This window comes from Triturus cristatus, chromosome 2_2 (assembly GCF_964204655.1).
Source record: "Triturus cristatus chromosome 2_2, aTriCri1.1, whole genome shotgun sequence".
In the NCBI taxonomy this organism is placed as follows: domain Eukaryota; kingdom Metazoa; phylum Chordata; class Amphibia; order Caudata; family Salamandridae; genus Triturus; species Triturus cristatus.
In genome coordinates, this window is record NC_140582.1 from 207,762,864 (window position 1) to 207,777,828 (window position 14,965).

The 14,965-nt window shown below is 45.0% G+C and overlaps 1 protein-coding gene across 26 annotated transcripts in view; it reads left to right on the forward strand.

The window, feature by feature from the left end:
- The window catches only part of SEC31A (SEC31 homolog A, COPII component), a 350,984-nt gene that overhangs the window by 295,748 nt on the left and 40,271 nt on the right, over positions 1 to 14,965 (forward strand). For 17 of the 26 annotated variants that reach the window (XM_085641208.1, XM_085641211.1, XM_085641212.1 and 14 more), the window contains one exon: positions 7,051 to 7,183. In XM_085641208.1, the coding sequence (XP_085497334.1) occupies positions 7,051 to 7,183 (133 nt within the window). Of the gene's footprint in view, positions 1 to 5,950; positions 6,044 to 7,050; positions 7,184 to 14,965 lie in introns of all 26 variants that reach the window. The other 9 variants (XM_085641210.1, XM_085641201.1, XM_085641203.1 and 6 more) reach the window with 1 other exon arrangement.

Genomic DNA, 14,965 nt, shown 5'->3' on the forward strand with positions numbered 1-14,965 from the left:
AGTCCTTGGGTGTCGGACTCGGGGTCACAGTCGCCGGGGGGTCGTCCTCGTGGTCTTTGTTCACTCCAGCACAGGCTTGGCGGGTGCAGAGTGTGCAGGGTTCACGGTTCCGGGCTGATGCCAGGGATTAGAAGCTGATTTTGAGCAGAGCCTCTGCTCATGGGATTCCCAGGTGCTTAGAGCCAAAAGGTAGCCAGGTCCTCCAGGGTTTGTGAGGTTGCTGGCCACCACAAGAGGTGCCGGGACGTAGCAGGAGCAGGTTTGAGGGTCGATAGGCCGGTAGGGCTGGGGCCAAAGCAGTTGGTGTCTTTCTCTTCTTAGCAGCTGCACGGCAGGTCTTCTTTCTTCTTGCTCTTCTTTGTATTTTGGAATCTGGGGAAGGAAGGTTCAGGGTGCCCCTAAATACTAGATTTAGGGGCGTTACAGGTAGGTAAAGGGCAGGGACCAATGGATCCCTGGCCTGGGGTGGGTACACCCCCTATTCTGCCACTCTCCTGTGGGAGGGGGGCAGTAGCCTAGTCCTGATTGGGTAGAGCCTCCCATCTTCAAGATGGCGAGCGCCCTGAGGGGTGGGGTTGGCAGGCTGGCACATCCCCTGTCCTATTTGGGGTTTCCGGCCAGGCTTCCCGCCAGAGTGGGGGCTGCAAGTGGCCTGGGGAAGCTCACAGAGGCGGCATGCCTATGAAGCTTCCCCCTGTCCATCCGGGCGAGGAGACCTAGCACCTCCACCAGGATGTGCATTGTTGCAGGCCCAGGAGAGCGGGGGCTCACCTACCCAGGGGTCCAACAACATGTCTTCTGTGTGGCAGCCTAGGCAGCCTCTCAAACCAGACGTGGATTGTAGGTTAGGTTTCAGGGGGCATCTCTAAGATGCCCTCTGTGGTGCTTGGTACATTAAATCCCACACTAGCATCAGCGCGGGTTTAATGTGCTGAGAAGTTTGATACCAAACTTCAGTCTTCAGTGTTGCCATTATGGTGCTATGGAGTTCATGTTTGATGAGCTCTCAGCACCATGTACGCTTAAATGGCAGCACTGCACTTACAGTGCCCGGGAATGGACCTGGGTACTGTAGGGGCACAGGGCTCATGCTCCTGTGCCCACACCACTGGCATAGGGCACCCAGCTAGAGGGGTGGCTGATGTATGCCAGGGCAGTGTAGGTGGTGGGCATGGCACACAGGGATGTGTGCCATGTCGACTCTTTGTTTTGTCTTGTACCCAGACACTCAGCCTGCAAGGGCAGTGTGTGTGTGTGTGTGTTAGGGTACAGGGCCTCTAAGGGTGGCACAATGAGTGCTGCAGCCCTTAGAGGCCTTCCCTGGTCACAAGGCCCTGGGTACCTAGGGTACCATTTACCAGGGGCTGACATATGGCCAGGGTTTGCCAATTTGGGTTTGAGGTTTTTGTAGGTAAGGAACATAGGCCCTGGGCACCTGATTGGCAGGAGTCCAGGGCACACTCAGTCAAAAGTACATTCAGCAATTCAGCAAAAAGTGGGGGCATACCATGCAAGAAAGATGGCACTTTCTCACATATGTCAAATGGGGCACTTTCCTACAGATGCCAAGTGGACAAGTTAGCAAGTTCAAGCGTCATTACTATGAAAACTCAGCAGTGTATCTTCCCCCTCCTAGGACTTTCACACAAGCTCCAAGCTACTATATCTCTTCAATTCAGTTTTTATTGATTTAGACCTCTTCAGAGATCAACAATTTAAAATGAGTACAAAACCTATACATTTTTGTAAATATCACAGACCATATATATGATTTCTTTTTAAAATAATAAAAAAGGATTTAAAGATTGTAACAAACAAATTAATTTCGGGGTGATTTAATTAAGGCAATCAGCTACTATATCTCTTATAGTGTCTAAACTTGAGTGTGCCGATGACCTCCACCACATATCATCTTTTATCAACTAGGAAACAACTAGAATAAATTCAAACCTCTGCTGCCAGACTACTTCTACATGTAAAGCCACAAGCCCACATCTCCCTGCATTGATGGCCCTACGTTGGTTATTGGTTGGCAGAAGATCTACCTTCAAGCTGTTTTGTATCACCCACTGAGCAATACATGGAGCAGGACCACCTTTTTATCAGGAATAAAATTACCAAATACATACAACAAAGAAACCTCTGCTCAAGATTGGCACCTCGCCTCAAAACCCCAGCATACAAGAAGAATACCATGGGTGGTACATCCTTCTCTGTTCAAACAGCCAAACTATGGAATTCATTGCCTCCAAACATAAGAGCCCCAGATAACTATCTTATCTTCAGAAGACTACTCAAGTTTTGGCTCTTTTCTACATGACCACCTCACTCCAACACATATGTGCAGCATATGCCTGTGAATGTAAATATATATCAATTGAATATATGTATATATTTAGATATATCTTTGTACAAAAATATATACTTATGATTTAAAAATATATAGCTATTCTTTAGGTCTGCTTAACAAATATATAGATTACTTATAGTTAAAAAAAAAATATATATATATATATAGTTATTTGCTTATGGGTCTCGGTTTATTTTATTATCACACTATGCAAATATGATCATAACAATTGTATCGATAAATGATTCACTATTGGAATATTGAGAAACATAAAAAGAAAATAAATAGAAAATAAAATAATTTTAAAAAAAGCAACTAAAATCGCTTTTAAGTACAGCAACACCAGAAAGTCTGAATTTCTAACTATCCATACTTGCCCATATTGAACTTTATGTAATACAGTTTTATATCTCTTTATTCTTTTCCATATACATGTATACCCTTTCTGTGTAGTTATGTATCTACGTATGTACGTAAAGGGCTGCGGGTAGAACCTTATGTAATATCCAAGGAGACAGCAAGAAGGATCACGCACGGCAGGTTGGAGATGTAAGTTGGAGGTTTATTCCATAGGCAGAAGATCCTATCCAGGAGTCAGCTAGTAGGTACAACAGACTTCTCTCACATTTGAAATACAACATTCCATAACCCTTCATGTAACTAGGTTACCACCACAGAGAACACATTCCCAGGTTACCATGGCACTGCAGCGAGGACAGCTCCAGATGCCACACACCTCCCCCCTTTCATTAAAAAACAAACCTGTAGAAACAATGTGACACCTAAAAGAGAAAGAAAAGAAAAAAAAACACAAAGGATGCACATTATGCTTAACATAATGGAAATACTGCACAAAATCTTTCAAATAGTGCGGCCTCCTAATCACCCTATAGGACGTGCGAGGAAGTAACACTGGAACAGGATTAACATTATCCTTTACTGGAGAATCAGAGTATTATACAGGCCCTTTGTAAAGAGCAACTTTAACCAAGTTCCAAATGTGATGGTCTTGAGTTTTAACAGCATTTTTAAAGACTTTAATCACAATAATGGGTTTTGAGAATTTTGCACCAAAACCAGGTTGCTTAATGACCACCATGTCACCTACAGTCGAGTCAGAGCATTTGACACACCCCTCTAGGTTTCCCGGGCCTCTCCTCTACCAGGTATGTTCCCATGCGTCGAATCCACAAGGTAAGCTCCTCCCACACACAACCCCCTCCATGGGAGTGGGGCAAGTGATCCGAAGGTAAGTGCCTGACATGTCTAGCTAGTCTAGGCCAGTGCTACTTCTGTCTGTTAGCTGCAATCTCGATCCTCGTCATCAATGTTGGGATTCATACACAGGTGATGGGAGGCTTTGGCTATCTCTACCTTTTAATTTATAATTCTGTCGACGATCTACTGGAGCCCGTTTCCCGTTGTGGCCTGCTGTTTCTTCTTACCAGGGGAGTAGATCCCATTCCGCCTGACTTTGTGTGCTCTTTAAGGCCGGAAGAAAGTACCCAGTAGTGAGAACTCGACAAAGACTCAGGCAGCTGCATCACTTCTCACTAAAGTTCTCTCACATGGCCACTTCTTCCCAGTGTTTTGTTTATTTAATTGGATGCTGGTTGCTAGCGAGATCAAGTATTCATTCTGTTCATAAAATCTTCCAGAGTATCTACAGTCAGATCCTGACTTCCTAGTTCAAAGATTATTACTCTTTCTCTTCTGTTCTGCAGACAGAACGCTCCTTGCATTCTTCATTATTCACAAGATGTTCAAAGGTAACATGTTCTTCTGGCTATTCCAAGCAGTGAAACTTTCTTCCTCCTACTCTTCAAGGAATAGAGTACCAATTTGATTAATGAATGGCTCTTGCCCTGGTTATTTGTACTGTAGGGTTCCTGTTCCCTCACTCCCATCTTGGTATTTCATTTTCTTCCCTTGACTGTTTGACCAATCTGATGTTTTACGCTATACATGTCCCGAATATTACCCAAACATCTAGACTTACACTAAATTGGTACTCCATGATGTTGATACAATCCAACCCATGTTATTAGATTGACAAGCTCAGTTCAGGGGTCACAATAATTAAAGTCATTTGTAAGTGAGTGCTGGTTTTCTCTGTGCAAGCTAAATTTCACCTGGATAGTGATGTTCTGGACTTTCCTCACTGCCTATTAGTAGAGCAGCTGTTAGGGAGGTACTCTTGCGTGAATGGGGAAATCTACCTTTCGTTCTGCTATGTCAGATTTGTAGTAAATGAGGCTTTCTTCCAGTGCCATCTCCTCATTTGAGCAACAGGCAAAATAAATTCAGAACATTATTATTTTTTGGAAACACCATTAGTCTGACCACTCTTACCTAATGTTGTGATTATAACTATTTACTGCATTGTAGGTGCAATAATGACATAAAATATGACGCACTGCCTAGAGAACTTCCTTATGGAAAGCAACAGGGTGCACCTCTCTCTTCCTCTTGTCACATATATATCGGTCTTGCCCGTTTCTCTCTCCCTTACTTTTTTCAGCTCGAATATTGGATCATATGCCAGCATGGATTACCGCTATAGAAAGGCTTTTAATTTGTTTTACTCTCATCCAAAATGCATGTAGTTGTCCCTTTCTTTTGCCTTGCCTGCGTTGATCAAAGCCTGTTTTTTTTAATCGCGAGAAGTTTTTATTTTTTACTTTTTCACTTTTGATAGGCATTAAAATGAGCCATTTCACTTCTGTATTAATTTTGTTTGGAGAAGAGTCTGTTTACAATCTATTCTAACATCCCTCTTTTAAATGCTTGTTAGAATGCTTAAATAGTATGGCTAAATGTTCAACATTATAGGCAACAATGCAAATACAGTGTGATGGACCGTTGTCTCTAAATCTCCGAAATATCTGGCTTGGTCGCAGATCAGACATTTGGAAGTAAAACAATGCTTCTTATCATTGGATATTGCTGTAGTATTCGCTAACGAAGGGCACTATGGTATGTTTTATGAAGTACAAAACCTAGTCTTTGTTAATGAAACTCCTAAACAATATTCATAGTATTTTGCACTATGTATAATGAACATGCCCCACGGGAAAGCTTTTGCCAATCTTGTTCGAGTTTCCGATTGCAGAAAATTGCTGTTTTTATTGGTAAGGACCTTCTCTTCCAGAACCCCCGTCAAACACCAAGTAACCACCTACTTGTGCACGCTGACTTGCAGCTAAGAGCTGTAAAATTGTTAGAGGATTGTACTTTGCAACGCTGGTAAAATTAGGGGTCCAAATAGGAAACCAGAGTCGACAGCAGCATTTAGAAATTGATGTCTTTAGATTTCTTTTAGCGGATAGCTTAAGAATCTGCATTTGGTCTGAGATATATCATGAACTAGCACATAATGAGTTTCGCAGCAGATTTTGGTTCGTATCAAACCTGATAAGACTGATACGACTACACCGATCTGACTGCTTTCATGTCAAGATAGATTCACTAAATTATTTGTGCAAGCGCCAAAGACAACACTGAAAATATCGCTGGGCTCTAACCTTGTGTGTGGTACTGTTAGAAAACGTATACGTGGCCTTACTTTTTCCATGATTGGTATTTCTTTGTTTGATTCAGGTTAGAATTGCCCCTACTGTCACTGCCTGGAGTAACAAATCTCCCACTGCCCTTCCCAGCACTCCACCTGCAGCCTTTCCCTCTGAGTCACAGGTATAATATACATTCTTCCTCTTTTGGCAGAGTCCTTTTCCCCTTTCTTTGAAATATGTTGCTTCATGCAGACAAGCAGTACAATTATTGAAGTATTGTGTTAATGTTCTTTCAGGATTAGCTTTATGTACTATCCACTGGAGAGAGCACACTTCAGCTGTAAATGGCTTCTTTCAAAGTTAGGTCTCAAATTGCTTTTTGAGCAGTTTACGAAAAGAGCACCCCACTTTCTATAATTAAGTTTCAGATCTCAGAGAGCTAATCCAGTTAATCAGAAGTCTTGTACAAATTAAAGTTGGCTCCTGAAAACGCACTCCAGTTGTGTTAAGCTTGTCAGTGTGACATTTCTTTACACTTTTTCTGGAATACTCTTCCCCAATCTAATTTAACTCTGAATTTTTGTTTTGTTTTCCTTTGCTTGTTCGTTTATTGCACCACAAAGGCTCTTTAAGTTCTATGATGGCTGCAAGTGTTGATTTATTTCTAAATAAATTAACGTTAAAAAATTATCTCTGCTGGGATTGATGCTTGTTTGATTTATAGCCCTTGTCTTCTGACCTGAGTTTTTTATCACCATACTTGATAATACTCTTCTCATTTATCTCCTTTTGTGAGTAGTTACTACTCATTAGTAGTAGTGAATGACTATCTTAATATGGCTGTGTCTCTGGATAGTGACTTCATATGTAGAATTGCTCATGTTAGATCACTAGTTGCATTTTTCACAAAACACACAGATTGCATGGTTTGTTGATCAGGAAACATTCACAGCATATTACAAGAACATAGACGTTTCTGTGGTGTATGATTAGCAACACTTTATATTCAACCTGAATGAACATTTGACTTTATCATGTATGTATGTTTTCTTGATTCCACAGACTACTATGGCTGCTCACCTGCTTCATATATATAATATACTTGTGTTATTCCCTGTACCTTTAATTTTTGCAATTTCTTTTGTGATTGTGTGTACAAAAGGTATGGTTTTTTTTCTTGTTCTCCAGAGAGACAATCCTCCACCTCCAGGCTTTGTAATGCCAGGGAACACGAATCCCTCATTAGGACAGCCCCCATCATCACCACTTTCCGGATATGGCATGTATCCTCCAGCGGGGGCTCACCAGCCATACCCACAAAGTAAGTAGCAACCACATTGCTGTGTGAACTGTCCAGCTAGGCTCTTGGCCTATTCACATAGGGCTCAAGTTGTTAGCCTGGCTTGGTTCATAAAAAACCTTCGATTCAGTACAGTTGGATTTAAGTCACGCTTGGTGCCTGGCAACTTCTGAGTGATAACTAATTTGTGACGTACATTAGAGCTCAGTTGTCAATTGTCTCCCACACTGGGATTAAGAAAATGGGTATGAAAGGAATAATTGCAATTCAATTGAACTTTCATGGGATATTTTTAATGTAACATTAATAGTGTGCACATTCTTTTCTGCATTGTCTATTTGCGAATATGTTGTATTGTGCGGACCTTCCCGGAAAGTATCTGAGTGCTGAACACCAGACAGGACCTTCTGATATATGAATCATATGATTAACAAAAAGGCAAGTGTCAAATTAGTTGCTGCTGTGTCGAAGAGATCGGTCTTCAGTTTTTTTCCCCAAATAGCGAGGATTCTGAAAAGGAAATTAGTATAAAATCAAATATTTTGTCTACCGCCAGTTCTATTTTTATGTTTCAGGTGATGGTTCTTGCTGATCTTTGTTCTGTGTGATTCACTACCAAAGTGTACATTATTCTGATGCCACGTTTGCGATCTTGTATATGACAAATAACCAGTATATATAAAACTACCACTTGATAAAGTGACTTTGCGGAACTGTGATTTGCACAGGCGAAATGCCCTTGAAAGCATCATTATTTGTTTTTCCTTTGTGTGCTTTTGTTTTAAGGCTTCCCTGCCCCCTTGTCTCAAGGAGGTTTGCTTGGAAATACATTCAAAGTTCACATGTGGTGTAGTATATTTTGAGGTCTTGTGTTACCTCAAATCAGTTTTGAGAAAAATCCAGTGTACTTGGAGAATCCAATTATACTTGGTAATCGAAGGCAGATAAAAATAATTTTAATTAGCTACTACTGAGAAGTAGAGGGGTATTTGTTTAATGAAATTCCACTCCACTTTGTTTCATGGCTATGTTTGTTAAATTCTTTATTGCCTACAAATAGTATGCTTTTGTTTAATAACATTTCATTTATGGTGGAAGTTACAGAGGTAAGTGAACTACTGAAACAAATCCACACTGCCAGTCATACTCTGCATTGTATAATGATTCTTCTTGTTCCACATGCTTCACATAATCCTGCCCTCTAGTGATTGGACCTGGAATTGTCTGTTGATGGGTTTTTGAGAAATAAAATGTAGGCAGTTGGGCATTAACTCGGATATGCCTATAAAACAATCTTCGTAAAGAATACCAGAGCCCCATCAGTTGGACTCAAAATCATCAATTTTTCCACCTATTAAGGCTGAAAGGTGAGCATCCTAATAATTTTGAGACTACAATGAGCTCAAAGTATCCTTGTAACTTGAATTTCTGCTGGCTGAAGACCTCAAAATTGTGGTGGAACAAATTGCAGCATGAGATAACTCATTGATGGACAAGTCTCTTTCCTGGTTCATCCTGATTGAGCTTTTAAAAAAAATAAATTTAAAAAAAGAGGGCGCAGAGAGGGTCTTAAGTAAAACGAGGAAGCCCTCCGCTCAAAACAAAATAACACAAAAGACCCCAATTTCCCACACCCCTAAAGAAATGTTCCTTTTCGCAGATGTATGAACGCCCCAACCATTTACCCTCACTGTATGGAGACTAACCAGTGTAGTCATCTGGTTAAAAAAAGACTGGAGGTGTTACGGCTAACAAATGAAAGTCAAACTAGGTGCGTACTTTCTCAACTATAAAAAAAAAAAAAATGGGAGTCACCTGACGTAAGCTTCCACCACGAGCCGTTGTGTAGCAATCCTGCTAGCTCCTGCTTCTCATCATTGTAGAGCTCCTATTTGCAAAAAAGGCACTCAAAAATGCCAAAAACACCACGATGACCCTTACCATCTTCATCTGACCGTTGGGATAGGTAATAAATCACCAACAATATCCCTGCAAAAAACTTATCCTGCTAGAATCAGAAGCAGTAGGAGTTTTAGTGCTGCATTCACTACTATGAACTCTTATAGCGAAAGTTTCCCAATCTTGTTCACTTGGTTTAATGTATCTGCAACTACAGAGGTCCTCACGGGCCCACATTTAACTTGACAGTAAGGATCTTCTTTCAGAGAGGACTGGAACACGTTTTGAAACCAGGGCAAGCTTTTTGCACCCCTGCTTTTCTTACATCTGTCTAGTTTGCCGAAGTCTAACTTCCCCATGAAGGCCTTCACATTACATATTAACTGTATCATCAATAACAAATGAATGTATTTTTATGCAAATCCATTTATTGTTTCTCAATCACACATACATTATTGGCCTTAACTACACGTTTTTGGGGACTTGGTCTTTCTTCAAAAGATCCTTTTGACTATCAATACAACTAATACTCAAGTGATGATTTTTGGTCTTCATTGCCTTCTCTTTTAATGACATTTGGGGTGCTCAGAATTGTTCCGTGTTGGATAATAAGAATATTTGTGTCTGCAGCTTAGCCTCAATTTCTCATGGTATACTCATTTAGATATGATTAGTAGCAATGCACTGTCTGCAATGCGAGCTCTCGCTGAATTCAGGGAGTCCTAAGACGGCCTTTCAGTACATTGACTAAAGCCTATAAGGGTAAAGTTATTCCTTCGGTGTGTTACAGCTCCCCGTTGCCTGGATCACAGACTGATTTTAATAGACTGAAATGGACACATACGACAGATTTGCCCAATTTCACTGTAATTGAATCATTTCAATTATTGGTGGGGGCATGTTTCAAGTGTGGACCTGCAGGTCTGTGATGTTTTGGAATGGGGTACTGCAGAAGAGCATCACATACGTCTCTCCCGTACTTATGAGAGGGCAGCTGAGGCAGCGGCACAATGGAGGTAGATGTTAGATGCGTTTAATACACATGGGGCTCTGAACTCTGACACTGACCAGAATGAACAGGATGCCTGAAGGTGTACACTGTGTTTAGTTAATGTGGGGTCAAATAGCACGGATTCCACTGATTCATAGGTGGGGTTGGCTTGTAGCCTTGATGCATATACTATTGCTTCGTCTGTACAGATTACCGGTTTCAGGGAGGCTGGGGATGAGGCATGTTGATTGCACTTGATGAGGTGCACTGACTGTTCTGTTCACTGTTTCGTGCAACTGCAAAAATAAAGATAAAAATAAATAAATAGGAGAGGGCATCGTTTTTCAACTTATTTTTCAAGACTCCTGTTTAGTTTCTGTGATAGGCTGTTTCTGATGGATACATCTGCCAGTGGATTCCTCACCTTGTGAATATCCCCTGCGCCAGCAACGTTCGGAAACTTTAGTAGCAGTCCACGCCGATGGGGTCGAAGACGACGTCACAGAGACACGGCTCCGTTCGCGACTCCGCTGATGTCACCGGCTCCATAAGAAGACCTCGTCGGCGTGATGACGTCAGTTTTTCCGCGCCGTCGACGCCAACGGATTTCGGGAATCGTTGCTAGTAGCTTTTCTGATACTTTGTGTATTCTTCTGAATTTCATCTGTTTCTCTTCGAGAAGATGTCGACAAGGAAGTCTGGTTTCAAGCCCTGTCGGGAATGTGGCATACACATGTCGATTACAGACCCACATGAAAACTGTGTTTGGTGTCTCTCATCCGACCACGATGTGGATGGTTGCTCCTGCTGCCGCAAGATGAGCTCCAAAGCTCTAAAAGAAAGGGAGGCGAAGCTTTTCATCGCTAGGATGAAGAAAAAAAAGAGAGGAAGAAGAAAGTCCAGATCGAGGTCGGCGTCCAAGTCGACTTCGAGGCATTCTTCTCATCATCACTCCGATAAGAGTCCGGCTCTGAAGTCAAGGTCGCCGGCTCGACGCCGGAGGGAATCCGTGTCTCCTTCTCCAGTCCCGGCCTCACCTCCAGTTCCTTCTTCTCCAGTGGCTTCGCTGGCTCCGGCTTCATCTCCGGTTCCGGTGCTATCCCCGACGCCGGTTCCATCTCCGGCTCCGGCTTCATCTCCGGCTCCGTCTCCGGCCCCGTTTGAGGATCTTCCAGTCCCGGGTGAGCCTGCGACGCCATTTGTTCCACCGTCGGCAGGCCCGAATCCGGTGATACCTGACCAGTACCCTGCATTCCCTGGACCAGGTCAGGATCCCTCGCATTATCTAAATGCCATGTACGGGGTGTTTTCGAGGGCCATGTATACCACTGGTGCACCTGCGTGTCCGATTGGTCCAATGGCTTTTAATTTGGGTGTGCCGCAGGTGTATCCTCAAGCTCCATTCATGCCGTTCGTTCCGGCGACGCCGTCTTGGCATCTACCGGCGCCGAGGACGTTGACGCCGCTTCCCTCTTCACCGGCGCCGGCTCAACCTGGTTCGACGCCGGCTGCTCCAGCGGATCCACGTTCGACGCCGGTGCCGGCACCGTCGGATTCGAACACGCCGCCGCCGACGCCGCTGGTGCGGATTCGATCCAGAAGGGAAGCACAGAGTGGTGGAGGAAAGGAGGTATCTTTTGGAAGAAGCTGAAGAGGGAGAGCTGGTTGAGTCTGATGAGGTGTTTGAGGAGCTAAAGGAGGCTAGTGGGATGGATTTGTCTCCTGAGTGGGAAATCACTCCACCATCAGATGAGCCCTCAAAAGATGCAGCGCCGTATCATGCGGTCATCAGGAAGGCTGCGGAGCTGCTAGACCTCCAGTTACCAACCACCGAATTCAGGTCTAATATTCTTACTGAGGTGCTGCATTCGCCTACTGCAGACTCGGAGCCTTTGTTGCCCTTTAATGAGGCCATTATTGACCCTGTATTAGAGGTATGGTGTAAACCTCTTTCAGCTCCCGCGGTCTCTAGGACAGTCGCAAGGAGGTATAGGGCGGCTCCGGGGGATCCTGAGTTTTTAACATCGCACCCATCGCCTGAGAGCCTGGTGGTTCAGGCTGCTTGTTCGGGAAAATCCAAGGGTGCCTTCCCTCAGGTTCCAGGGGACAGAGAAGCCAAAAAGATAGACCAGTCGGCCAAAAAGGTCTTTTCTTCGGCCAGCATGGCCCTAAAGTTGACGAAAGCAACTTGTCTGTTGGGGCGATATATTCATGTGCTTATGGACTCAGCGAAAAAATTGGCACCAAAGTTGTCGGAGGAGGATGGGGCCGGCTTCAATGAAGTTCTGACTGATGCCCAGGTGGCTGCACGCCAAGTAATTCAAAGTGGACTGGACACAGCGGACTCAGTTGCCAGAGTCATGGGGTCTTCTGTCGCCACCAGGAGGGGTGCGTGGCGAAAGTCCTCTGAATTCTCACCGGATGTACAGTCGGCTTTGTTGGACCTGCCATTGGATGGGTCTGGTTTGTTCGGTAAGAAGGCGGATGCTGCTCTCGAACGCTTCAAGGAGAGCAAGGCTACGGCTAGGTCGTTGGGTCTTCAATCCCAGCCAAGGGGATCTTTCAAGAGATATAGAGGCTTCGGAAGGGCAACTTTTCGCTCTTACAGACAGACCCAGCTACAGCAGCAGCAACAACAGCAAGGCTCTTTGTCCAAAGGATACAGAGGAAGAATCAGGGGTCGCTCACGTGGCCGTCAACTCTCCTCCTCTTCTTCCTCCTCCTCTGCCCCTCCCACCACCGCAAAGCAGCCCTAGAGCCGACATTCTGGATCATGCTGGTCCTGTGGGGGGCCGGCTTACCCATTTTATACAAGATTGGGAACCCTGTAACTACAGATCTCTGGGTACTGGATCTTGTGGAAAATGGGTACGCGCTTCCCTTTCGGAAATTCCCTCCAAATTACCCTCCTTGTCAAGGGGCTTGCTCGGAGGACCACCGTCTTCTCCTGCAGTTGTTTAAAAAAGGTGCGATAGAGGTGGTTCCAGAGCAGGAGAGGGGTCAGGGATGCTACTCCCGGTATTTCCTGATTCCGAAGAAGGATGGCAGATTGCGTCCGATATTGGACCTCAGAATCTTGAATCTTTTTCTAAAACAAGAGAAGTTCAAAATGCTCACCCTTGCTCAGGTTCTGCAAGCCCTGAATCAGGAGGACTGGATGGTGTCGATCGACTTGCAGGATGCGTATTTCCACATCCCCATCCTGAAGTCGCACAGGAAGTATCTCCGGTTTACAGTAGGATCGCAACATTATCAGTTTGTGGTCCTTCTGTTTGGTCTTACTACTGCACCCCGGGTCTTCACGAAGGTGATGGCTGTGGTGGCAGCCCATCTCAGAAGGTCGGGGATCTCGGTTTTCCCCTATCTGGACGACTGGCTGATAAAAGCGGAGTCGCCAGAGAAGGTGCTACATCATCTGCAGGATACAACTCAGCTGTTGTACAAATTGGGTTTCTCGATAAACGTGCCCAAATCTCACCTGGTGCCCTCTCAGCGCAACCTGTTCATAGGTGCGGTACTGGACACTACTGTGTGTCGAGCATTCCCTCCTCCTCAAAGCATTCTCGACATACAGGAAATGATTCCTTTGGTTTACAACGGGGCAGTCGTTCCAGTTCTGAAAGTCCTTCGCCTGCTCGGTCTGTTTGCTTCCTGCATTCTGTTAGTCAACCATGCACGCTGGGGCGCTCCAGTGGTGCCTCCGCAGGCAGTGGTATCAGCACAAGGGAGATCTCAGGGAGTCTGTGAGGATCTCCAGAGAAGCTGCTGCGGATCTGTCTTGGTGGAGCGTGGTGGTCAATCTGTCTCAAGGAAAGCCCTTCCGTCTACCTCCATCGGTGGCCACAGGGATTACGGATGCATCCACTTTAGGGTGGGGTGCACATCTGGGGGATCTGGAGATCAAGGGTCTTTGGTCTCCAGAGGAAAGGTTGCTTCACATCAACCTTCTGGAATTACGGGCGATACGTTTGGCACTCAAGGCCTTTCTCCCTTCCCTTCGCGGTCAGTCTGTTCAAGTCCTGACGGACAACACTACCGCGATGTTATATATCAACAAACAGGGAGGAGTGGGGTCTCTTTGTCTTTGCAGAGAGGCCCTGCGTCTATGGTCCTGGGCTCAGGACCATCAGATTTGTCTGATGGCAAATCATCTGGCCGGGGTTCTGAACGTGCATGCGGACAGTCTCAGTCAGCAGTTCTCCGCCGACCACGAGTGGAGGCTTCATCTGGAGGTGGTTCGTCACGTCTTAAGCATGTGGGGAACTCCTCGGGTGGACCTGTTTGCCACTCACGAGAACGCTCACTGCCCGTCATTCTGCAGTCTCCAGTATCCGATGCAGGGAGCGTTGGGGGACGCGTTTCAGTTGAGTTGGGGCTCATGACTCCTTTGCGCGTTTCCTCCCATACCCTTGATTCCTCGGGTTCTGAGGAAGATTCGCCAAGACCGGGCCCAAGTTATATTGATCGCCCCGGATTGGCCAAGAAGGGTGTGGTACACAGATCTTCTCCACCTCTCCTCGTGCCCTCCGCTCCGTCTCCCTCTGAGGGCAGACCTCCTCTCGCAGTCGGAGGGGCAGGTTCTACACCCCCACCTCCAGAGCTTACACCTTCATGCCTGGAGATTGAACGGGGCAACCTGAATTCTTTTTCTCTCCCACCTGATGTGGTAGATGTAATTTTGTCTGCCAGACGTCATTCCACCAAATCTATATATTCCTATAGGTGGTCTAAATTTGTACTTTGGTGTGGAGAGAAGTCAATTGATCCTTGCTTGCCGGACCAGCCGTCATTGTTCAAATCGCCTATTGTGCTTAGATTTCTCAAGGGCCTCACAGGTTTCCTCCTACTCCCTTTATTGTGCCTCAATGGGACTTAAACCTTGTCTTGACTTATCTTATGGGTTCTCCCTTCGA